Genomic DNA, 24718 nt, shown 5'->3' with positions numbered 1-24718 from the left:
AGAGATAGAGAGCACACACAGGGGGAGGGGCAGGCAGAGGGAGAGGGAGAAGCAGGCTCCCCGCTGAGCAAGGAGCCCGATGCGAGGCTCGATCACAGGACCCTAGAATCATGACCTGAGCCAAAGGCAGATGCTTAACTGACTGAGCCACCCAGGCACCCAAGACTCTAATTTTTCTTAATGTGGTTCCCTTTGAACATACTTAAAAGAGGATTTAAAAAAAAAAATTTTTTTTAAGATTTTATTTATTTGACAAAGAGAGACACAGCAAGAGCAGGAACACAAGCAGGGGGAGAGGGAGAGGGAGAGGGAGAAGCAGGTTCCCCGCCAAGCAGGGAGCCCGATGCGGGGCTCGATCCCAGGACCCTGGGATCATGACCTGAGCCGAAGGCAGACGCTTAAATGACTGAACTGCCCAGGCGCCCCTTAAAAAGTTTTTTTACACTTTGAATTTTATTTTGGCACAGGGAATGATTGAGGGTTTTTTAAAATTAACATATAACGTATTATTTGTTTCAGGGGGACAGGTCTGTGATTCATCAGTCTGAAACAATTCACAGCGCTCACCATTTTTTTTTAATCTAATATAAGCTGAGATACTGAAAGGTCGGAGAGACTGTGATGCTAAAATAATTCTAGGCCTCGAGCCTTCTCATACCAGATACAATCCTGTCCACACCTGCCAACCACCCACCAGCCAGGCCAAACAAGAAAGAGCTGACAACACAAGAGGAAACCAAGAGAAAAGTGATTTCTACTTCTTGGGTAGAAAAGTCATTGGTTAACTTTACACTTAATAAAATGACCTCCATAGGGACGCCTGGGTGGCTTAGTCAGTTGAGCGGCTGCCTTCGGCTCAGGTCATGATCCCGGGGTCCCGGGATCGAGCCCCGCATCGGGCTCCCTGCTCAGCGGGGAGCCTGCTTCTCCCTCTGCCTGCCATTCCCCCATTTGTGCGCGCTCCAGGCTCCCGGGAACGCTTAGAGCAGAGGCAGGGGCAGAACAAAGCAAGGTGAGATGAGCAGTCGGGCTCTAGCGCTACTAGCTGGGTGACCTTGGGGAAGTGGGTCAGCTTCTCCGACACCCAGTTTCTTCAACTGTAAAATAAGACAGCCATACCTTCCTAGCGGGGATGGGCAGGAGGATGAGAGCTGAAAAATCTGAAGCCCGTAGAAAGATCTGTGGCTCGCAAATGGTTCCCAAGAAATGAGAGCTGGAACCACAGTTATTTTTCACGAAGGCATTGTTTGAGAAACACTGTGCCTCAAACAGGTAAGCTCACCCTGGGAGAAGACCACCGCAGGCAGCCTGAATTATCCAGTGTGGTTTTCCTGTCTGTGTCCTACCAGCTGACCCTCACATCACTTCAGCGTCCTCAAACAAAGTTGCTTATGGCTCATTTGCGCCATAATGGTATAAATTCTTTTGACGGCATCTGGACATTTCTCCCAGTGTGTTTTGGAAATGGCAAAGTGCCTGCATGTGATGTAGAAATTTGTAAAACCAGGTAGTTGAAGGCTAGTCAGCATCTTTTTTCTTTCTCTTTTTCACAAGCTAGCAAGGCCCTTACTTAATGCTTCCCTTTCTAGAACGTTCCGATCTCCAGAGGTCCTCTCACGTTCTTCTTGCTTCAATAAAACCTTCTTAGCTAAAGGTAACAATTTTTCTTACGTCCACAGTGACCTGCTCACACACTTAGCCAAAAAAAAAAAAAAAAAAAAATCCAAATTTGTGAACACTCAACAACGTACTTGGTGAAAACTTCTAAGTCTGACAAGATGAGCTCCAGCATCTCACTGGGTCAAAAATTATTCCAGAGGAGTTGGGCATGGTGCTTCTGCAGTCAGATTATCCCAGAAATAATTACCGACAAGGAGCCGATGTGGCTTTATATTTTATGGAAATTAACTCTGTAAAATGAACCACGTTTAAAGAATTAAAAACATAGTACAACTTGACTTATTCAGATGGCCTAAAAATCCTCTCAGGCCTTGCCATCATCAGAATAAACAGCAAATATTATATAAAATTTTAAAAGCAACTTCTGGTTGAGCATGCTGAACGAAATCTGCATATGTGTGGCCTAAAGGCTCTGCTGTAGGGTCTCCTGTGTGTATATACATAATTTTTATTTTAATTCCAGTAAACATTCAGTGTTATATTAGTTTCAGGTGTGCAATTTAGGGCTCAACACTTCCACATAAATCACCCGATGCTCATCACCACAGGTACACTCCTTAATCCCCTTCACCTGTTTCACCCATCCCCCCCCCATTCTGCTCCCCTCTGGTAACCAGCAGTTTGTTCTCTATAGTTAAGAGTCTGTTTTTTAGTTGGTCTGTTTGTCTTTGTTCATTTGTTTCTTAAATTCCACAAATGAGTGAAATCATACGGTATTTGTCTTTCTCTGACTTTAATTTCACTTAGCATCATACTCTCTAGGTCCATCCATCCTGTTGCAAATGGCAAGATTTCATTCTTTTTTATGAGCAATATTCTATTGTGTGTATATACACCCCTTATTCTTCATTCATTTATCCACTGAAGGACACTTGGGTTACTTTCATATTTTGGCTATGGTAAATAATGATGTAATAAACATAGGGGTGCATAAATCTTTTCAAATTAGTGTTTTAGTTTTCTCTGGGTAAATACCCAGTAGTGCAATTGCTGGATCATAGGGTAGGTCTATTTTTCATTTTCTGAGGAACCTCCATACTATCTTCCACAGAGGCCGCATCAGTTTGCATTCCCACCAACAGTGATGAGGGTTCCTTTTTCTCCACAACCTCACCAACAGCTGTTGTTTCTTGTGTTGTTGATTTTAGCCATTCTGACAGGTGTGAGATGCTATCTCATTGTGGTTTTGATTTGCATTTCCCTGATGATGAGTGATGTTGAGCATCTTTTCACGTGTCTGTTGGCTATTCTGGATGTCTTCTTTGGAGAAATGTCTGTTCATGTCTTCTGCCCATTTTTTAATTGGATTATTTGCTTTTTTGGTGTTGAGTTTTTTAGTGTATATATTTTTATTTGAGCTGCTTACTCTAAGGAGTCCTCTATTTATGACTTGCCTTAAACAGGGCTATGTAGGTATAATTCTTTATGCCACTTGAGGACAGAAATATCCTTTACTGAAACTCATGTTAATTCCTCTCCCAGAGAACGAAGAATTTTTATTCAAACTTTGACAACCCCATCTATACAGCTATGTAATTAAATACAGAAAGCTTTACACAATCAATAGAATACCGAGAGCCCAAAAATGCAAACAGCTCTGAAAACAACAGAGGGAACTAAGATGCGTTTGATAAAAAAAAAAAAGAAAGAAAGAAAAAAAAAAACTTTGTAACTCTGTCCTAAGGTACCTCCAACCCAACCAAAAAACACCTGAGCTCATGATGTTCTTTCCACAACTGTCCTCATCTTTATTTCCATTTCAGCTGCCCACGACAGACCCCCAGGCATCACCCCATCCCATCAGCTACTGTCTTGTCGGTTTTATCTCCTCTATATTTGTCACCTAAAACCCCTCCCCCACCTTCGCTGTCACTGCCCTAGTTCTCCTGGAATGCTAATCTCCCACATGCTTAAGGGTCTCCTGACCTCTAACCCTACTTATCCCAAACTCCCCTCCACATGACCTTTTGCACAAAAATCCAAACCTTTTCTCATAACTGCTAGTCTGCTGTAAAAACTCCTCCAAGGTCAGCAGGACAAAAACAGAGCTCCTTTACTTGGCACACAGGGCCCTTCATTAGCCTTTGCCTCCCTGCAGTTAGAGACCTGTGTTTACCGTCTGTTTCCCCACCTGTGATGTACATGCCATAAAGGCTGGACGGCTACTACCCAGGACAGTGCTTGGCCCACCGCTGGGAGCTCAGGAAGTACTCAGTAAATAAACAGCAGGCATTCATGCTTCTTCGTCGGGCCTCCTCCCTTACCTTACCACTTCCTGCCTCACACTTTACACTCAGCAACACTCAAGGACCTGCAACTCCCGGAACGTGCAGTACCCTGAGCTTTTAGTCCTGTCCTTCCCGCAGGCTGAGGCGCCTTCACTCTGCTTCTGAGTCTGAGAAATTCATTTTCCTGCATCAAGTTTCAGCTCAAATACTGCCCCCTGCAGGAATCCTTCTGACAGCCTCCCCTGTGGACTGACACCCTCGTCCATGTCTCCACAACCTCGGGCGTGTCAGTGGCCCCACAGAGACTCCCACTGCTCCCCTACAGCCGGCTCTGCCCCATACTTAAGGCCAGGGACTGAGCCCCAACACGAGCAAGGTTCCTGACACAGATCACAGTCACGAAATCAATGAAATAATAAATAAAACGAAGATGATGAGGATGGTGGTGGTGATAATAGCTAACATTTACATGGTGCTTACTACCCGCCAGGTACTGCTCCTAGCGCCTTATATGTAAATAACTCGTTAAATACATCAATCAACAAATTAACAGTAAGAATGTATTGAGTTTTTTTTAAGATTTTATTTATTTGAGAGAGAGAGAAGAGAGTGAGTACGAGCAGGATGGAGAGGGGCAGAGAAAAGAGGGAGAAGCAGGCTCCCCACTGAGCAGGGAGCCCGATGCGGGACTCGATCCCAGGACCCTGGGACCACGACCTGAGCCAAAGGCAGAAGCTTAAGCAACTGAGCCACCCAGGGATCCCAAGAATGTATCTAGTTTTATGCGTCCAGTAAATACATCTAGTTTTAGCTTCTGGGTAATACACAAATTAAACATAGGACTTAATTTTCAAAACAAAGATATAAACAAAGGATCCTTTCTTTTCTGCTTTGACAGATGGGTGTACAATCTCCATATTTGTAGGGGGACAAAAGACATCTGATTTAAGTGACGCCCCCCCCCCCAGCTCTACTTCCCCTCAGACATCAGGAAAAAGAATGCTCACGGATCTTTCCAAGATTATCTCAACCAGAGGGAACATAAAATGAGTGTCTAATCACACTCCCCGTGGAAAGAATGAGCTCGACTAAAAATCATTCCATGAATAAGGTGGGATTTTTTCGTGATTGCTTCCTATTAAATTGATAAATACCTGGCCAGCTTCTACCACCATTCCATGTAAATCACTAACTAAACCAGAGCATTTAATGGTTATAATTTAATGAATATATTGCGTCACACAGGAGATGAAGCATGAGTGGGCAGCTTCATCTAACAGCTACAACAGTGAAGCTGGAATTCAGGAGCCCAAGTTCTGGGGGCATCTGCGGTGTTTGATGGAGGGGCATGGACCCCGGATAACGGGGTTCTCCGCCTAGCTCGGTCACCAAGCTCAGGGGCACCAGGAACGAGTCAACTGAAGCTCTCAGAAAGGGCTTGACTTCCTCTACACAAAATGAAAGCAGTACCACCCGCCCTCCCTCCCTCATAATCGTTCAGAGGGTTGAACACTGGCATGAGGACTTTGAAAACTGTAAAGCAATAGATGGTATTATTATCATTCACTGCTGCCTGGTTCTGCCACCTCAGCTGAATCAAACCTCCTCTCTTCACCTTCGTATAAAGAAAGAGGATTATAACCTCCGGGCTATATAAAAGAATTGTAAGAATCAATGAGGCAGTGTTTGGAAATGTATCCTTCCGCCCTCCCTAGAAGGAAGGCGCTTTTGTAAGCGATTTCTACTTAATACAGAGAGAATGATCAACCAGATTACAACTGCTCTGAACAGTTAATGCTATGCAAATAAGTCCCTTCCTGGTCCATGTTAACTGAAATAAAATTTTGTTGGAATCAAAATACGATAAAAAAAAAAAAACCTCCCTTATGGTACAAACAATTAGCTTTTCAGTGACTACTCAAAAAGATATGCACTGGGGCGCCTGGATGGCTCAGATGGTTAAGCATCTGCCTTCGGCTCAGGTCATGATCTCTGGATCCTGGGATCAAGCCCCACGTTAGGCTCCTGGCTCAGCGGGGAGTCTGCTTCTCCCTCTGCCTCTTCCCCCTGCACATGCTCTCTCTCTCTCTCTCTCAATGTCTCTCTTAAAAAAAAAAAAAAGATATGCACTAATGCAGGCCATTGAAGAGAGGTATTAAAACAATAAAACTTTTGTTAAAAACCTGCAACACAGAAAAAAGCTGGAGGTCAGCTCCCCCTGGGTGATTGCGTACGCGCTTCCACTTGCCCCCACAGCCTGCATCCCCCTTCCTTCCTCTTCCACCCATACTCACCCCAGGTTCAGGTGTTTGAGCTTTTGAAGGCTGCTGATCTGTGTGGGCAGCTCCTCGATCTGGTTATTAAAAAAGTTGAGCACTTCCAAATTCTTCAGCTCTGCTATGTTTGGTGGCACCGCTACGGAAACAAAATTGCTGAGTGTGAATATGTAGCCCCGCTCCTCGCAAGGAATGCCAGCAACACATTTTGTTTTTCTTTCTCAGGAAAGAGAGATGAAACTCGAATATGACCATCTGATTCACATATCCGTCTTATTTTTTTGTAGGTTTTTCTTAGGTTAGTAACTCAGTAGAGTAGAAATGGAAATGTTCCTTCAAAGGGCAAAAGAGAATTTGAGAGTGCCATCAACAGCCCATAAGTGAGTATTCCCAAGCACAAACGCTTTTATAATTGTCATACAACGTCTCCTAAGTACAACTGTTCGCTTCCTTTGGTTTTTTTTTTTTTTTTTTTTCACCTCCACCAGAAGAAAGACTGCAAACTCCAGATCCTTCCTGGGTGATGATACATTCGTCAAGCTGTTTCAATAGTCGGATATCTGAAGAGCTGTTCTTTTAACACTGCACTAAGTCACAATGGAAGTTCAACCTTAAATGATGAAATATTCAACCTATCTCGTTTATGATTTTGGCTTCTGGCCTTTACACCTTGATCAATACACACACACACACACAGTTTACATCAGATTAGCAACAGATCAATGCACTGTTATTACACAGAAATATGAAAAACCAACTCAGTAGCATGATGAATACCAACCTACAGATTAAAGGTTATAATAAACCAGTGAGGGCCTAAGAGTCCTCCTTCCCTGGAGTATATACTTGCAAATACCAAAGTAAAAGCCAAAGGCATCTTTACCTCAAAAGTACTAACTCTGCATTGATAGCGGAAAGACTCCCAACAGGTGATACCTTATCCGTCCCAGTCGCTGAGTCAGTCTTCTACAAACATTGGCCATCAACCTGTCCACAGTTCATGTAAACTCTCACACCGAGACTATCCAGGCTCCTGACCCCACGGACATGGGCCTTCGGTCCAGCACAAGAAAGTATCATGTCTTATATCAGTACATTTACTTCCCGTCCCCGCGGCACCCTCCGGAGGGGCGGGGAGAAGGGTACTCCAGAAGACTGGGAAAAACCGGGAGCACCTTTGCTTAGAGCTGCTACACAGGTATGCGTCAAATTCCAAACAGACATTGAAACTATTTCAGGAGGTACCCCCTGCAAGAACTCCAGTGTATGAGTCCCAGTGGAACGAAAGTAAAGAGGACAGGCACACTGTTCATTACAGTTCTGAGTCCTCAATTTCAGCTTATAAAATGTCCAAGGCATCGGTGACCTGACTTCTTTTAGAGCGAAGAAGGCCTGGTAAAAAGGCAAGGGAAATGCTCTCACCGGAGGAAGGGACTGTGAAGAATATGAATCAGTCTGGATTCAGACACTTGGGAGGTGGCAGTGGTCCAGATGGAAAATGAGCAAGGCGTGGATTAGTTACTGAAGTGGCTGGTTGGGGGCTGGAGATAAAAGGACAGGTTTTAATGGGAAAATTCAGGCAGCTGGAAATCACCTCCAGAAACTGTACTCTTGGACACCAACCCGAATGCATATGAGCCCTATCTGTACAATCTGGCCTTAGAAGCACACTCTGAGGTGTGCAGTCAGTAACACGCTCTCCGGCGAATGAACAGTATTCACTATGAGTAAACGATCACAAAGAAATTCCTCATGCCTGATGAGTCTTTGGGTGCTGTCAGCTTACCTGTTCTCTCCCTAGAACGTGAAGTGTGTGAGGCACAGCTCTTCGATGATTACCACCCTGCTCGGGGGGCCTCGCACTCCTCCCCCCCGTTTCACCCTCCAGCTCCCACTAAGCTTCTCTCACAGCATTCATCTGATTACTCTGAAGAGCAATAAAGAAAGTTAGTGCAACCAGGAGAAAGTGATGATCTCAGTTTAGCCACAAACCAAGAATAATGCAGCCAGAATTACTGCCACCTTCCCAAAGTTACTTTGCCAATGCAATTAAATGCTGGTCTGAAGGTATCGCCTTTTGGACAGGATGAGAGATTATTTCACTCTCCTTGCTAAATCAGTCTAATTTAAGACCACAAATTATGCTAAATGTGATGTAGGGCTTTGTCTTGTGGACACAAACAATAACCCTACATTCAATTTACTAAACCTCTCCCAGCCTTTCGTATGCATGGTGAATTTTGTGTTTTAAGACTCCATTCAAGCGACAAGGGGAAAATATTACATAGCTCATATTCTCTCTCAACTACGGAATTCCCCCTACCTGGCCATAGTAAAAATCAGAAGAAATTACCATTCAGACCTGACTAGATGAGATAGCATTCCCTCTTTCAACCAGTATTCAGAGAACGCTGGTGATGTGTACTGAGCCCCACTTTTAACACCTAGCATTTCAATACTTCTGGGATAAAGTAAGAAAGGCAAGCTATTTAAACAAAGTAAGTTACAAAAAAAGGAGTATCAGAGTCGGTAAATGGAAACAGGTCTAGTGTTTGGAAAACAAACTAATTCTAATAAAACTGTCCATAAAAAAAAAAATAACCAGTTAGCCAGATGAGCTATGTAATAATGAAATTATATACAAACGTGACATGAACAAACTCAGCTGTTATGGACAAAAACGGGAGCAGTACATCCCTAGGCAGAATACTCCGGTGAAATTTTTCAAAGATCTCCACATGACTCATTTGCATGAAGTATTTTAAAATACAAGTGCACAGTCAGCCTCAAGATATTCCTTATTACGCTTTGGCAACATTCCTTTCCATCAACCTGTACTGTTTGTGACTGTGACCCCAGTTGTATACATCCACACAGTCTACACACAACCAGCAGCTGAGCTCACAAGGGAGACAGGTGGACAGCACGATGTGTGAACACAGGAGTCTGGGCAGGACCCTTTCAAAGTCCTCCCCGACCTGGCTTTACCATTCTACGATTCTCAAAAGAGCTGGATGATGAAAATCAATGATATGAATTTAAATAATGCAACAAATGGGGCCCTCAATTAGGAAGCTCAGTCATGTAGAACTTTGCTTATGACAGAGAATTTAGTATCATTTCCTGTCAAAAACGACGGCTTTAATTTTGAGACTCCGGTTGCTACAGGTGAGAAAGTTCCCCAATCACTCTCAGGTGTCCCCTGGCTCCCAAATGCCTTGTTCTGCTTTTGTCGCAGGATCAGATGACCGCTGGGAGCCCTCTCGGTCCAGAGCAGAGGTGACAGAGATGGGGTCCTGCCACCCCAGGAGCTATGGCCAGAGACTAGTCTCACGTTATCTTCTGGCAGTTACAACAATTCAGACTGACATGCGCCACAGGACCCTCTTTCCCTTCAAGGCCTCCTAAATCGAGAGCCTGAACGTTATTCCAGTTTCATGGGAGAAGCGTGTACCAGCCAGACTTAGCAGTCAGCCCTTGCAGTTTGGGGACAGCCTCACAACAAGCAGCCCAAGTTCCTGGGCGGGCTCACGAGTCTGGGCCAGAAGGGGACTCGGCTAATTTCCTACATTAACAACCCTTGGACAGCAGCTCCCTCCAGCGGGAAGCCTCAGCACGCACTCGCTGAACACCCTGGGTAGACCAGAGCCCTCCAACTGTAAGAAACAGCTGACCCAGTAACCAGCAACAGTCACCGGCCTCCCCCAACAGAAAAACCTCAATAAACGATTGTTATAGCAACTGGACCTTCACTTTAGGAGCATTTTGTTCTGGGATATAAAACTCACAATTCCACAACCAGTAACTTATTTTTAAAAAAACTGTTAGTTTATGCACACAATAATAAGCAGCAGGGTATGCTCTGGAGCTGGGCTGTTCAACGTGCAGTCATCAGGGAAAATTGAATGGAGGTTCCTCAAAACAATTAAAACTAGAACTACCATATGACCCAGCAATTCCACTTCTGGGTATGCATCCAAAGGAAACGAAACGAAATCACTGTCTCCAAGAAATATCTGCACCCATGTTCACTGCAGCATTACTCACGACAGACGAGACACAGAAGCAGTTTTAAGTGTCCACCAAGAGACGGATGGGCAAGGAAAATGTGGTTTATGTAGCTACAGTGGAATACTACTCAGCCATAAAAAGGAAACCCTATTTGCAACAACACAGATGGATCTTGGAGTCATTATGCTAAGTGAAATAAGTCAGACAAGAAAAGACAAAACTGTGTAATCTTATTTATATGTGGAGGCTTAAAACATACAGACACACACACACACAAACTCATAGGAAAAGAGATCAGATTTATGATTACCAGAGGCAGAGGATGGGGGCTGAGGGAACTAGATGAAACAGTTAAGACAGAAAAAAAAAAAAAAAAGGAAGTAAACTTAAATCTAGATTAGTTGAAATTAAGTAAAATTAATAATTCAGTTTCTTGGTCACACAAGCCACATTTCAAGCAGTTAGTGGCTACCATATTGGACAGCACAGATAGAGAACATTCCCTTCACTGCAGAAAGTTCTAGATAGTGCTGCTCTAGGGCAGGGGGTCACAAACTTTCGAGTACATCAGAATTACTGGAGGGCTTGTTAAAACACAGCTGGGGGGGTGGCACATACCTCAGAGTTTCTGATGCAGTAGGTTTGGGATGGGGCCCGAGCTTCTGCATTTCCAAGTTCCCAGGGGATGCTGATGCTGCTGGTCCGCAGACCACTTTGGTGCAGAAAACTTAATTTATTGGTGACATCAAAATCATTAATCCAGTATATATGTCCCTTACGCCAGCACAATAATGCTGAGAAAGATTATCCAAATTAAGACTTCTCTGTCACCTCAATAAGTTGAGACTTGGGGTTGATGAAAAGTGGCAAAAAAAAAAAAAAAAAAAAAAAGGAACTCTAACTGGCTGATCCACCCAACCTGGGGGCTGCAATCCAACCATTTCCAGTCAGCTTCTGCTTCCTCACGCAGCTGGCTCATCAGTGCAGATGAACAAACAAACACTACAGGGCACACCGTCCCCGGGCACGGGTGGGCCGGCCAGAGACACACAGACCCAGGCCCAAGAGGCAGGAATTCTTGCTTATCATTCAAGCTGACATGGTTAGTTTGAGCTCGTACAGGCAGCTAACCAGCACATAAGCACCCTCAACACATAAGCACCAAACATGAATGAAATTGCTAACGTGAAGAAAGAGAGATTTTTCAGATTCCAGTTTCGAGATGGAACAGCCCTCCACGCGACCAGATGAAGCGGCATCAGGAGTGACTAAGCGTATCTATCTGTTAACATGACCTCACGGGCCTCCAATCTACAGCATCCACCTTCTCAGAAGACCCTTGCCCCAAATCTTGCCCTTAAAAATCCCCACTTATAAGCTACTGGGGAGTTCGGGACTTTGGGGCATTAGGCCCCCCCCCCCCCATTCTCTTGGATGGCACCAGACCAACAAATAGCTTATCTTCCTGCACAGCAAAAGCTCCCTGTCAGCTTTTACGGGTTGGCTGTGCACTGGATGGACAAACTCTTGTTTGGTTCTGTCACACCCACACAGATCTTTACGGTGAAATCAGTGCAGAGTAGTATGAACGAGGTTCAGGGAGAAAAAGTCCTAATTCCTCAGTTCATCGAACTGAGTCACTTAGCAGCAACCGCATCATGACCAAGTGCGGTCCCACTGAAGAGATGCCCCTTGCTAAGCTTCTGGCCGTCGAAACACCGAGACGTAAATGGAGAACGCTGGGTGGCTGCGACAGCACAGAGAGACCAGCTGGGGTGCAGCCAATCTGGGGGCTTCTCGAGCAAAACCATCGCGTGGCGCCTGAGGCAAAGAAACACAATCACGAAGAGTGACAGGCTCTGGGAGCAGCGGGCACTGTGCAAAACATAAGGACTGGCGCTCGGCAGTGTGCAGCCTACGGGAAGGCCGGCGGGTCACACATTGGTCTTCGGAGCCATATGGTTAGCACCGACAGCCAGGTCCTCTTCAGCTACAAAAGGGCAGTAAGAGACCACGCACCACGTTACCACCCACGGCCGCCGGGAAGCCAGAAGCTGCTCAGAACACATGTACGTTTTCCTCATAAGCATGGGCATGAAATCCGGAGTCGTGAACCCTACCCACCACCTCCACCAAACTTCTGAGTATTCACAACTACACTGTGCCTAACTGTTTTTGCAGAAGCTCCCAGACTTTTTTTTTTTTAATCTGCAGATTCCTGCAAAGGGGAGGCCCTAGGCTAGGGCGTGAAGGCCAAGGGGATGCTGCCTGCATGCCTCTTTGAGAAACTGAATTCATGGTTCAGCCATTGCCTCCATCATGGGAAACCAGGGAGGGACTGCAAACCGCCTCAAGTGTACAAAGAGGGAGACTCAGAGGGGGTGTCTAATAGGAACCACTGCCCATTAGGGCGAAGACTAGCACATGGCCCAGTGGTGGGCACGTTCCCTGCCCGGCAATGGGTAACATGCTACAATCTTGTGCCCTTTTGCAGGGCACGATTCTTTCAGCTACTGACCCACGGGCCCCACAACACGTGAAGACACCACCCTATGGGATAAGGTGAAGCAAAAAAAAAAAAAAAAAATCAGATAGCACTGCCTCCCCAAACCTGGCATATTTAGATTAAAAAAAAAGAGATTTGATTGCTGTAACAAAGGGAAATGCTCAGATTTCTGTATGCTTCTGCTGCTTTCTAAGATTTCTTGAACTGAAAAGGATAAGGGAAGGTAGAAGATCATTCAACGAGGCCAGTTATTAGATCCCTAAGACACAGTGCTACAACAAAGTTATTAGAAAAAGGATGAAAACCACGAGAATACATCCAAATAGTGGTGAGAGCAAACATTTCTTTGCCCCAATATTGGATGAATACAATACTGGATAACAACTGTCCCCCTGTGCCCTGAGTGAGGCAAGGTGGGAAGAAGCCGAAACAACAGAAACTATGAGAAATATGAATTTGGGGCATTCCTGGTCAGAGTAAAAGGACAGCCCCTTTAATACCCAATTATACTAGCTGGAGACATTAGTCTATTCCTCCCACAGAGGTGATGTCTAGACTCATTATATAGATGCCAATTCTTTCAGCAAATTAGGAATCATAGTCTTGAATGCCAGTCCAATGATCACCTATAAAGAACAATCTCTTCAGTCGTGCATACAAATAATTACGCTCAGAATTTTATACGCAAAAAAGGTCATTTGTATTTATAGTGATTAATGACTTTTGTTTTCTGGCCCAAAACGCAAAGTGGGTAATGAACTAATTATACCTTAGCACGAGAATGTGAAGTTCAAAAGTATACTAATGATAACTAGGCTTTACAGATTTTATGGGATTTCCTCCCAAAGCAGCTATTAAAACAGTGAATTACAGTAGTTATGGGTTATTTAAAAACATAAAGTTTATGAAACAGTAAAGCAGATTCTCATTTAAAAGGATCTATATGTTCCTCAAGGTAAAAATTAAATACCAAAATATCTAAACATCTAACCAATAAAGGCCAACATCCCCCAAAATCATTATTAGTTTTATAAATGACAATAGTAATGCCACATTCAGTTAAACAACAGTATTTACTGAGCACCCACACCTAGAGGTACATACTTGTTGTATCTCATTATGGGCCCCCTTAAGATTCTGCAGCTTAAGTAATTTTACTAACCAAAAATATCCTGACTTAACTTATTGAAAAGAATCAAAGCAAAAAAAAAAGGTTTTACTCTTTTGGCAACAATGAGAATAATCAATTCGACAAAAATCAGGGAAAAAAAGTTACAAGCAAGCATGAAGGCAGATTTTACAGTATAAAGTCAAACATGCAAAAATATATGTCCCTGGGCTATAAAAAATGTGTACGCAAGGCCAAACAGGCCAAACAAATCTCCTAAAAAGCTGACAGGTATGGATTTCTGCCCCTCCTAGGATGCAGAATTTACTTGATTTCTGAATCTTTTATTAATAGCCCAAAGAGAACCAAGGAATGGTCCACACAATCTTGAACCTTGAATTCTTTCAGGAACATACCTTTGAAACCATACTCCAGTGCTGAGGCGTTACATGGGCAGCCCGGCAGTATGTCAATAACCAGCCTTAACCAGGGAGCTGGGTCAGAGAAGCAGCATTAAGACGAAAAGCAGTGGCATTCGGTGGTCAGGGAGGAAGTGACATCTAGTGAAGGGCAAGAAAAAGGGCAGAGGCTTCTCTGGGAAAAATGCCTAAGAAGTTTCGAGACACAGTAAGAAGGAAGAGGAGAACATCAAAACCAAAACCAAAACCCACTTCAATCATTGCAGAAAGCAAGCTCACAACCTAGAAAGAGCTCTCCAGGCTCTTAAATATCATCAGAATGTATTATACACACATACACTCAATCCTTGATTATGAACATGAAGGAGACAGCAGACAAGTCAAATTCACACACACACACACACACACACACACACACCATGCTTTGTTAATAGTTCACATCTTCTATAATTAAGAATGACCTCAGGAAGAGGCCACACTGGGTTACTTCTCTTCTTTCCTCATCTTGCATTTTAATGCTGAGGACGGGGGTAATTACATGAGGAAGAAAGGGAGCAAGGGTAAATGCCCAGGGCCAGAAAAATCCACAGGATCCACACAGGGCTTTGTGAATGCCCCCTCTATGTTAACAATTTTGCCTTTTAACCTCTGGAATTCTCCCTGCTTTTCTATCTGAACATGTCAAGAGCCACGGGCATGCCTCCTCCACTGAGCTCCTAGGTTTATGCGGGTGGGATATGTAAACTTCATACATACATTCTTGGCAAGGCAGCTGGGCGATGGTGAGCTTGGACGCCATGAAAAGTTCCCCACCTTCCAGCTCTAGTTACTTGACCACTTCAGGACTGTTACTTCTACCAGATACAGAGGAGGGAGTCAATAAATGCCCTTCCTTTCACACTCAAGTCATCATATACGAAAGGTTGGCCCTTCAGAGTCTCATAAACTCTGGACAGCCTTACTTTATTTTCCACATAGTGCAGGTGGTGGGACAGGCAGGCTTTGCAGGAGAAGAGGAGAACTCATCCCAACTTTGTGAAGGATGAGCAAGATTTGAAGAGGGGCAGGGACTGCAGATAAGAATCAGGTGATCAGAGAAGAGTATTATGGACAGGAGAAAAAAAGGCTAAAGGAACAGCAAAAAAATCAGACAAGAGGGTTCAGACTGAAAACATCTGAAAAGGAGGTAGATGAGTTTGTGAACTAGTGGTAGGTCAATCGCAATGTTTTGTCCTGTTAGGCTGACTGGCAAACAGAAGAAAAACTGAAATGGGAAAAAGACAGTCTCCTAGGTTTTATGGAAAATGAAATATGCATATATGGTGAAAAGTAGTAAAGGGAAACCTCACTCAAACGGATTTGGGAAGCCAGCAGGGGGAGCTCTCACGCTCTACCACTGGTAGTCAACTGCGGACCCAACGGGAAGAGATGGACCCCGCCCAGGGGTACCTTACTATCCCTGCAGGAGGAAGAAAGCCTTACCTCCTTACCCTGGCAACAGCCCAGCCAATCAGAGACAGGCAGGACTTAGCCAATGAAAAGCCACCATACTTCCAGCTCCCAGTTTACTCCAATGAGCTCCCCCTCTCCTTTGTCCTCCGGGCTTGCCTGTGGTTTTGCCACAGCTTGCTTGTCCCAACCTGCAATTTTCTGCTATTCCCAAATAAACCCATTTTTGCTGGTAAAACAATGGGCAGTTTTATATTCAAGGCTAACAATACATACGCATTCCACTCAAGATTACAATTCTTATTTAACGAAATGTAAATTTCAGCAGCCAAAGTAGGTGGAGCTTGCGAACATTTTTAAAAAGCTATCAAGGGTGAATTTCACATTGCATCGAAAGCCACCCTTTTGCAGTTTTGTACAAATTTCCAGCGAACATCTCTTAAGAAATAGCACCAGTTTATCCACACCGCAAATATACTGCTATCTTTCCCCTACTCCAGGGTTTCTAAATCTGAGTTATATGCACCCCTGAAGAATTCATGGATGGTTTTTATAGGATCCACAAAACGTATGTGCCTTCTTCTAGGGATCACTGACACAGTTTCACCCCATTAAAAAAGGTCGGTGAGTTAGGAAATGTTAAGAACTTCTCCAAAAGAATGTATGTATCAAGGAACTGCACCTCTTAAGAATATCCTCTCCTGCCCTCCTCCACAACACCCACGTACCTACACACACATACACACGCACACCACACGTTATTTAGGAGTAACAGTCAACAGACGATTTATGTACACATTTTTGCTATTAAATCAATTCTGTTTGAGAATTATATTGTAAATAGTAAAACAAACACTTTTCAAGATCAGCTTCCCTAGAGGGGCTAGTTATGATTTGGAAAGGGACAGGTTCAAAATGCCCCCATTTTCTCCACAGCCTGCCAGCATTCTGAAATTCTCATAACTAAAGTCATTCCATTTAAAAATATAACGTGGGGGCGCCTGGATGGCATAGTCAGTTAAGCCTCCGACTCTTCATTTCAGCTCAGGTCATGATCTCAGGGTTATCAGATGGAGCCCTGAATCGGGCTCCACACTGGGCGTGGAGTCTGCTTAAGATTCTCTCTCTCCCTCTCCCTCTGTGCCCCCCAAATAAAAATAGTAATAATAAGAAATAAATACAAAATACTGTGGAAGAATTAATACACTACAGTTTAGCTAGCTTCCTCTTAGCACAGAGCAAGAGTCCAAGAAGAGAGGTTCTAGAACAGGTACATTTTGGTTGGTAGTGCTGGATCAGGGGGCCAGAGTCTCTGAGCTAAGGACACAATACCATCAAGAGACAGCTTCTCCAACTTCACCCACTGGCCTTGGACTACTGCTGGTTCTGGACTGTGGGGCCAACAGATTCTTCCACATGATGATCTAGCAGGTTTACTTACTAAAACCAAAAATACCAACAAACTCCCAGCAGTGGGTAAACTGTTTTATGGTAACCTAACCACTGGTATCATCTGATAGATACTAATTAATAGCTCCCAGACTCAAAAATACTATGTATATAGTTTTTCAAATCCAATCTTTCAAATGGTGGCATAGTAACAAACTGATAAATGTGCACTAATTAAAAAAATAAGCTATTGATCAAAGCCTCTGTATTACAAATACATTTACACTCTTTTAAAATGCAAACAGCAAGTTGTTTTGACATTGTCACAAGATAAATTCATGACACACAGACGATTTATTTTGCATATTTCCCCTCAGTTTAATTTCATACAAGCCATGCACAGGAACTTTTGCATAAGGCATGACAAATAATCTATGAAGGAAGAACTAGAGACTTTAGAACAGAAAGGTGTTGAACACCGGTGAAGGTCATTCTTATGAGTTGGAACAGTTTATTTTTCTCATTCATCTCAACAATCTATGAGCTCTGTAGAAAGCGGTTTAATTTATTATGCTTTTTAAAAAACTGTTTAATTTTCTTCATTATAATTGGATCTGCATATTTTGAGAACGTCATGTTTTCATGTGCAACATGCTCCTTAATTCATTTATAGTAACGTTTATGGTAAATATCCTATTGATATATATACATCTACATAAAATTTTAAAACATTATATTAACTTCTATATATTTAGAACATTACCTTTGATAAATTATTGAAATCACTAATAAAGAAAATCCTAGCATTTGTTAACTGTAATTTCAAATTCATACATAAGCTATAACTAATGGTAAATAGTCTGTTAAAAAAAACAAAAAACACATTTCGCCATAAAACTTAGGTTTACTGTCTGACTAGCCATTTCCGATGCACTAAATGACAAGATACAGTCACATTAAGGCCTCAAACTGCAGGCAAAACTCCTAAAACCTCAAAAAAAGGTTTTATATGACAGTTCAAAGTTTAAAGTATAAAACTGAACAATTACACCCAGAGACCCAGACTTATGAAAGGTTTACACAGAGCTGGCTGCACAACGTTCACAAAAAGCGAAACAATATCCTTCATATTTTTTGCACAAAATGATGAATGCTTAATCCTCAGAATGCATGGGTCACAAAATGAAAAACACGACTGTCATATTCAAGGTGCTAACAATATCTGTATGTGGGTTTGGCTGTAAAAATAAAATTGTTTTTAAAATTAAGAAAAGCCTCACATTAAAAAATTATGCCCAGAAACTGTTTTGGCACCAACTCAGAGTGTAATTCATTTCATAAGGTAGAGCATCCTTCCCTTCACAGTGGTATTTAGTAGAAGAATCTATATAAGTCCTCACAAAATGCACATTTCCCTGAGATTTACATGGTTATTTTTGAATTAAAATCTGGTTATACGCATACATATTTTCAACTTTCTTCCACAGGAATAAAATCTTACATATCCCCAATACAAAATACTACAAAGGGCAATAAAATTCTTCCAGTGTAAAAAGTAAACTTTCTAACTTGAGAAAGTAGCCATAATAAACTAAAAAATGGTATTTGAGACAGAATGATAATTATAGGTGCAAAAGAGAAAATATATATCCTTATAGAGGATATAACTTAATTATGGCAAACTGCACCACGTAAATAGCAACAGCAACATACCCTATTGGGCAGAGCAGAATAGCTTGCAAAAAATTTAATCTGATGACACAAATTTGGTTTTTTAATCTTTTAGCCAAAAGACCCACGGGGGGAAAAAAATACGTATCTCAACAGTGACCTCTAGTGGACAAGTCTTAAAATGACGGTCTCAAAATGAAATTCTGTAAGACTGAAAACAAGCAGGAAAACATTTACAAAGCTAACCCTCCCAAACCACCATAAAAACCAGGTATGAGCTTACCCAACTGAAAAGACTCAGCAAACACTGGCTTAAATGGCAGAGTAATCACAAAGGCAAGCATTGGAGCAGGGGGGCAGACACATAGGAAAACAGTCTTTGAAATCACTGCTATGTTCCCTTCTTTCAAAACACTGAGAGCAAGCAAGCCCCTGGGTAGGTCATCTCCATCTGCTCTGACTTAGCCCAACTCATCACCTGCCAGTGCATTAATCAACCTGTATTAACTGAGGGCCAAGGTGATGTTCAACATGCTCTTGGTACTTTTGGAGGTGCGGGATACAAAAGAGCTTCAGCCAGGGCTCCTGACCTCAAGGAAATTATAATGCAATTAATTGCATGAAGAAATCAGTAAATAATTGGGGATCTTAAATATATAAAACTAACTTGAAGTGGAAGAGTAACAGGCACGGAAGCTGTCACAGCTCTAAGAATGAAAGGAGGCTTTATGGAGACGTGACACTCAGACGAGCCCATCAGGGTCGCCGCGCAGAAGGAGCATCCGTGGGTCATCCTGACACCAGCTATCCCCACCTGTGGATGCTGAGCTGTACCCGAGGGGTGCCATCCCAGCACATCACTCCTCACTATGAAAGGGTCCCCATGACGAGGAACACGACGTGGACATCAATGCCCAGGACACTGGGAAATGCTTCTTTAGAGCACTCACATTCTCCAGCATGTGTGATGTGAGTCCATGAGTAGGAAACAGAAGTGTGTGGCGGCCACATCTACTCAGGTCCCTATACCAGTTAATCCCGAAAGTCCAGTTTCCACACAGATGTCTTCACCTCAGGCCAGCTGTGTCCTCCCAGGACCTCCCTGCCATCTACTGCTTTCTGTAGACAATTCCTGGGAAGCCACTATGTGCTCAGTAATAGGTGTTAAAGAAAAATAAATAAATGGTCCCCACTTTCAAGAAAGCTTAAGATCTACCTAGAGAGAGCGAGTAAACATAAAGCAGTAGGAGGACAAGCACATGCTTCTGCACTGGTGTTAAGGGTCTATGAACAATAGGAGTTTGGGGAAGAAAGACTGCCCACTGGCCAGGACGGCCAGGGGAGCCTCAAGCAGAGGAGGAGGGGTGAGGCCGCACGGGTGGAAGGGAGGAGGCAAGGGAGCACGGGTGCAGAAGCGGGCTGGGCATGAGGAGAGCCTGACCAATCTGTCGGAAGCAAGCGGGGAGGAAAAGCTGGCTGGGGGGTGGGGGTGCAGATGGGGCAGGTTCTTCAAGCCAGGCAAAGCGCACCTTCCACCAGATGCATGCGGTTATTACGGGGCGAATGCTGTTTCAGACAGGACAGCCCGGTGGAAGAACCTCATCTTTACTCTGAAACCATTCCCTCCTGGGCCAGAAAGCACCTCTGCTCGGTTGTCCGCCAGCACCTGCCCCGTCAGAGCAGAAGGGAAGAAGGAAAAGATTCGCTCACTGCTCTGCCTTCCGCCTAAATACATCAGGGAGACGCATGCCCCTAGGGAAGTTGTTCCAGGCCGAGCAATGCCCCCCTCCCCGCACCCCTGGCCCCCCCCCCGCCCCCCCCCCGACTCTACCAAAACCCATCCACACTGCCCCAATCCCCCCTGGTTTAAATGTAAATAGTGCTGCTATAGAATGATGAACCCCTAATAGTGACTGGCTTGACAATTTGGGAGTATTGTTTATGAACTCAAATACAGAAAGCTTTAAGGATTTCTGTTGGCAGAATCTTGGGGAATTGAAGGATCATCTGCCCACTTCTGGCTTCCTGTGGTCTCCCTGGTACTACGCCGAGAGCACCTGTCCACGTCAAAACCACCAGCAGGGAAAGGAAGCCCACTCATTGCCCCACGGTCCTGATGGCCCTGCTGATATTGACTCCAGTGTGTGGAGTCCCGCGGTGACCCCAAATCAAGTCCCAGTCTGAGCCGGCTAGCCATTCATTCCATGAGCACACAAGTGGGAATGTCAAACGACAGTGTAATTGGCAGACTAAGAGAAAAACACAAGCACTTTCTGCAAGACAAAAGCAGGGCTGAGGGGTTTCACTTCTAAGTGCCACTGGTTTTAATGAAGCATTGTCAGCCAGGCCCTATTAAAAACCACAGAAAGTGAAAGACACTGATTACCATACAAAGTGACAGGAGGGTGTGCTCAGCCACTTGCATTTAATGCATATTTATATTTCCATCAAATGGACATATTTACTATAAATACTTGAAAAACCATAGCGAAGTCATTCATTTAAATGCCAGAAAAATAGTAGAAGATGCTAATTTGACCTTAGTGGAACAGATCGAGTGTCACTGACACGACTCACAATGGCTTGAAACAGAATTTACCAAGACGATTAATTAGAGTTTACTGGATTAGGTCAAGAATGTCTCAAATAGAAAAAGGAAAAAAAAAAAAGAAAGAAAGAAAAAAAACAGGAAAGGAAGAAATTTGAAGTTTGAATCCATTCACAGCCAACCTCTTTAATAGCAGACACAATTTAACTTCGTTTTTATGCCTCTCTAAATTAATCTCGTATTATATGCCTGGAGAAAGAAACTGATCCACTGATCCCTGAAATTTCTATCTTTGTGGACATGTGAAAAGAAATAAACAATGACTGAAAAATCTGAAAGGTTTTTTTTGTTTTGGTTTGGTTTTTTGTTTTAAAGAACAGATCAATTAGTGATGTAATACGAATGGAGCGTGTTTTGCTTCTTGTTTAAATGTACACTTTTTTCACTCTGCTGATGATGCAAATCTAACCACGGGAAGCTTGGTAATTAAATATTTTTATGAACTGTGCAACAGCTTCAGGGAATTCAGCGATCATGCTGTCCACCTTTCAAGACAAACTGCAAATCCCCTCTAAACTGGGATTATGGTCTCAGTGGACAAGACGATCCTTTGTTATGAAAACCATGAAACTGGCAGCATATTACTGGTTACAAAAATGATCACATGTGACGTAGAGCCCTCACTTTCAGCTTCTGTGACCACCGTTACTCATATGTGACGATCGTGTCACTCTGCCTTGGCCTTACAAATATGTGCTTTTAGTTAAAAATGAACTAAATCTGCCTGTTTCCCCACACACAAAGGGCCCTAACTGCCCTCTTAGTTCTCAACAATCAACAGCTTGGTGACATAGCCTCGAGCTGTACATAATGCACATACACACATAAATTCACGTGACAAATCCCTCAACATGACATTCAGCTCAATTTCACGGGACTCAGAAAGCGCCCTAACAAATTCTTGCCACATGATTAGAAAATCATTCAAGTCTGCAGGAAATATGGCACGCACAAAGAAGTGACAGTCAATTAGGAATGAGAAAGGAGAGTTGGTCCCTGTCATTAAAATCTTTAAAGTCATAGCTCTAGGGATAAGATGGCGTATTATCATTCACATGAGATATTTTCATAAAAACAACTATCAGTTCTCCTGTATGTTAACCATGCCATGACACAATCCAGGCTCCAGAGAATTCTTCTTGGGAACCAGACTCAAAAATGTGAAAAATGCAGATGCCAACTTACATAACTTCCATATTTTGTGGGGGGTTCCCCCCATCTGAGAAATAGAGCAACAGTTAAATATTCTCCTTTTGGGGGAAGTACAGAGAAAGCCAAGAACTCTTACTCTAATATATTTTTTTAAGATTTTATTTATTTATTTGACAGAGAGAGAGAGACAGCGAGAGAGGGAACACAAGCAGGCGGAGCAGGAGAGGGAGAAGCAGGCTTCCCGCCAAGCAGGGAGCCGATGCGGGGCTCGATCCCAGGACCCTGGGATCATGACCTGAGCCGAAGGCAGACGCTTAACGACTGAGCCACCCAGGCGCCCCAACTCTAATATTTTTTAACAAGTTTTTATTTTTCCATGAAACACTTGTGAATCGCCTGGCAGTTGAGGTCACTGGAACACTTAGTAGCCCTGAAAGGAACCATTTCCTGAGAAGCAACGTCATGATGTTCTTCCTTCAGTTTACACATGTGAGGAAAGAATCCTCAAAACATGCAAAGTAAAAAAAAAAAAAAAAACAGAGCGAAGTACAAAATACAGGAGAAGATGCTCGTGTATCGCACGGACACCAAAAAAGATTTTAGGTTTCCCCAAATAACACCTGTCATTAGAATCTTTAAAGGAAACAAAAGAATCAGCAGTATCACAATATTACCTACAAGTCAGAAACTGTGTAACCAATGGTAAAGTTAACTCACTTGTTAGCTTGTTGTGGCTGAGGACCAGCTGAGTGATGTGGGCTAAAGAGACTGCAAAAGAAAAAAAAAAAATCACAGTCAGTAAATGTACCCAAATTATCCCCACACTCCTACAAGGTAAAGCATTAAATTATCTTCACAGGTTGAAGTGTTACTGCCCTAAAAAAAGAAGCAAGGTTTCATGTAACACTGTCTGTTAAATGTTATGCCAAATTAAGAAAAGTTATACAATTAGCACAGCAGGTTAGAGCTAATGGGATTAATGTCACAGGATCAAACATTACAAGGGCCAGTTAGCTTTGCGCTGAGACCCGCACCACTGGCCTAGCCTGAACGATCCGTCTCAGGAACGAGCGTGGAGAGGCACAGCGCCTCACCTGTCCCAAAGGGAACATCATAGGAAGACGGAAAGATCATGTCCCAGTAAACAGGGAGCATGTCACTTCACCTGTGCCCACTGGCCACCCAGAAATTCTTCTACACGCTACCGAGTGATGAATAGGAAAAAACTTTCCCCTCAAATTATTTTGGTTGATGTTTCAAAGCACCCGCAGATTGCTCACCAGTTCCCAACAATCTCATGGAGGTTTAAACGGAACAAGATGAGACTTGCTTAAAAGATGGTTTGTCCAACTTTATAAAGAAAGACAATACAGATCCACAAGAAAGAAAAAAAAATCCAAGAAAAAAGCGACCTGCCTTCCATTTTGGGCTCTAAAACTTCGCGGGATGATCAGCATATGTTTTAAACAGTAAGTTTTAAATACATATTTTTTTATTATTGTTATGTTAATCCCCATACAGTACATCATTAGTTTTTGATGTAGTGTTCCATGATTCATTGTTTGCATATAACACCCAGTGCTCCATGCAGAACGTGCCCTCCTTAATACCCATCAACAGGCTAACCCATCCCCCACCCCTTCCCTCTATTAAATACATATTTTATATATTAAACAGATTTAGACATTTTTCCAATATTCTTTCTCTAAGAACATTATTATATTAATGCCTCAGAGTTTTTTCCCTAAGAAGTAAGAAGACAAAAATTTTTCTCAAGAAGGGTCTCCATGTTGGATCCCAGCATGTTGGGAAGAAAACAAGAATATCACCCTTGACCACAACTTTTGAGTAGGTTTCTTTTTTTTTTTTTTTCAGCCATTGCAAAGTTATAGAAAATTCAAAATGCAGTACAGGTACCTGTTTTCCTGCCCCGACCTTTCAAGAGCACATGGCTGGCCTGATGCCCCATAAAGTCAAAGTATTCCTCGGACGGCATCCTCCGACAGAACCCCAGCACAGCCACCCAAGCCAAGAATTTCCCATCACACGTCATCACCACCTACTCCTCAGCCCTCACCCCAGTTTCACCCGACGCCCCAATCACTTCTTGTAGAAAAAAACAATCCGGTTCACAATCCAGCTGCGTGCAGCTAGGGGGTCTCTCAGATCATCTCTTGTCCGCACTTCTCTTTCCCTGCCTTTCACGACTGTGGCAACTGGG

General features: G+C 43.2%; 1 protein-coding gene across 4 annotated transcripts in view; it reads right to left on the bottom strand.

Annotated features, from left to right (window-relative positions):
• RSU1 (Ras suppressor protein 1) overlaps positions 1-24718 on the bottom strand; it is a 246163-nt gene that overhangs the window by 188777 nt on the left and 32668 nt on the right. For 3 of the 4 annotated variants that reach the window (XM_035021558.1, XM_035021554.1, XM_035021557.1), the window contains 2 exons: positions 23215-23265; positions 6203-6323 (listed from right to left, as the gene is read on the bottom strand). In XM_035021558.1, the coding sequence (XP_034877449.1) occupies positions 6203-6323; positions 23215-23265 (172 nt within the window). The remainder of the gene's footprint in view (positions 1-6202; positions 6324-23214; positions 23266-24718) is intronic. The other variant, XM_035021555.1, reaches the window with a different exon arrangement.

Source organism: Mirounga leonina, unplaced genomic scaffold (assembly GCF_011800145.1).
Source record: "Mirounga leonina isolate KUSES-001 unplaced genomic scaffold, KU_Mleo_1.0 Mir_175, whole genome shotgun sequence".
Classification (NCBI taxonomy): Eukaryota; Metazoa; Chordata; class Mammalia; order Carnivora; family Phocidae; genus Mirounga; species Mirounga leonina.
Note: the sequence above shows the minus strand (reverse complement) of the source record. Positions and strands in the feature narration are given on the sequence as shown.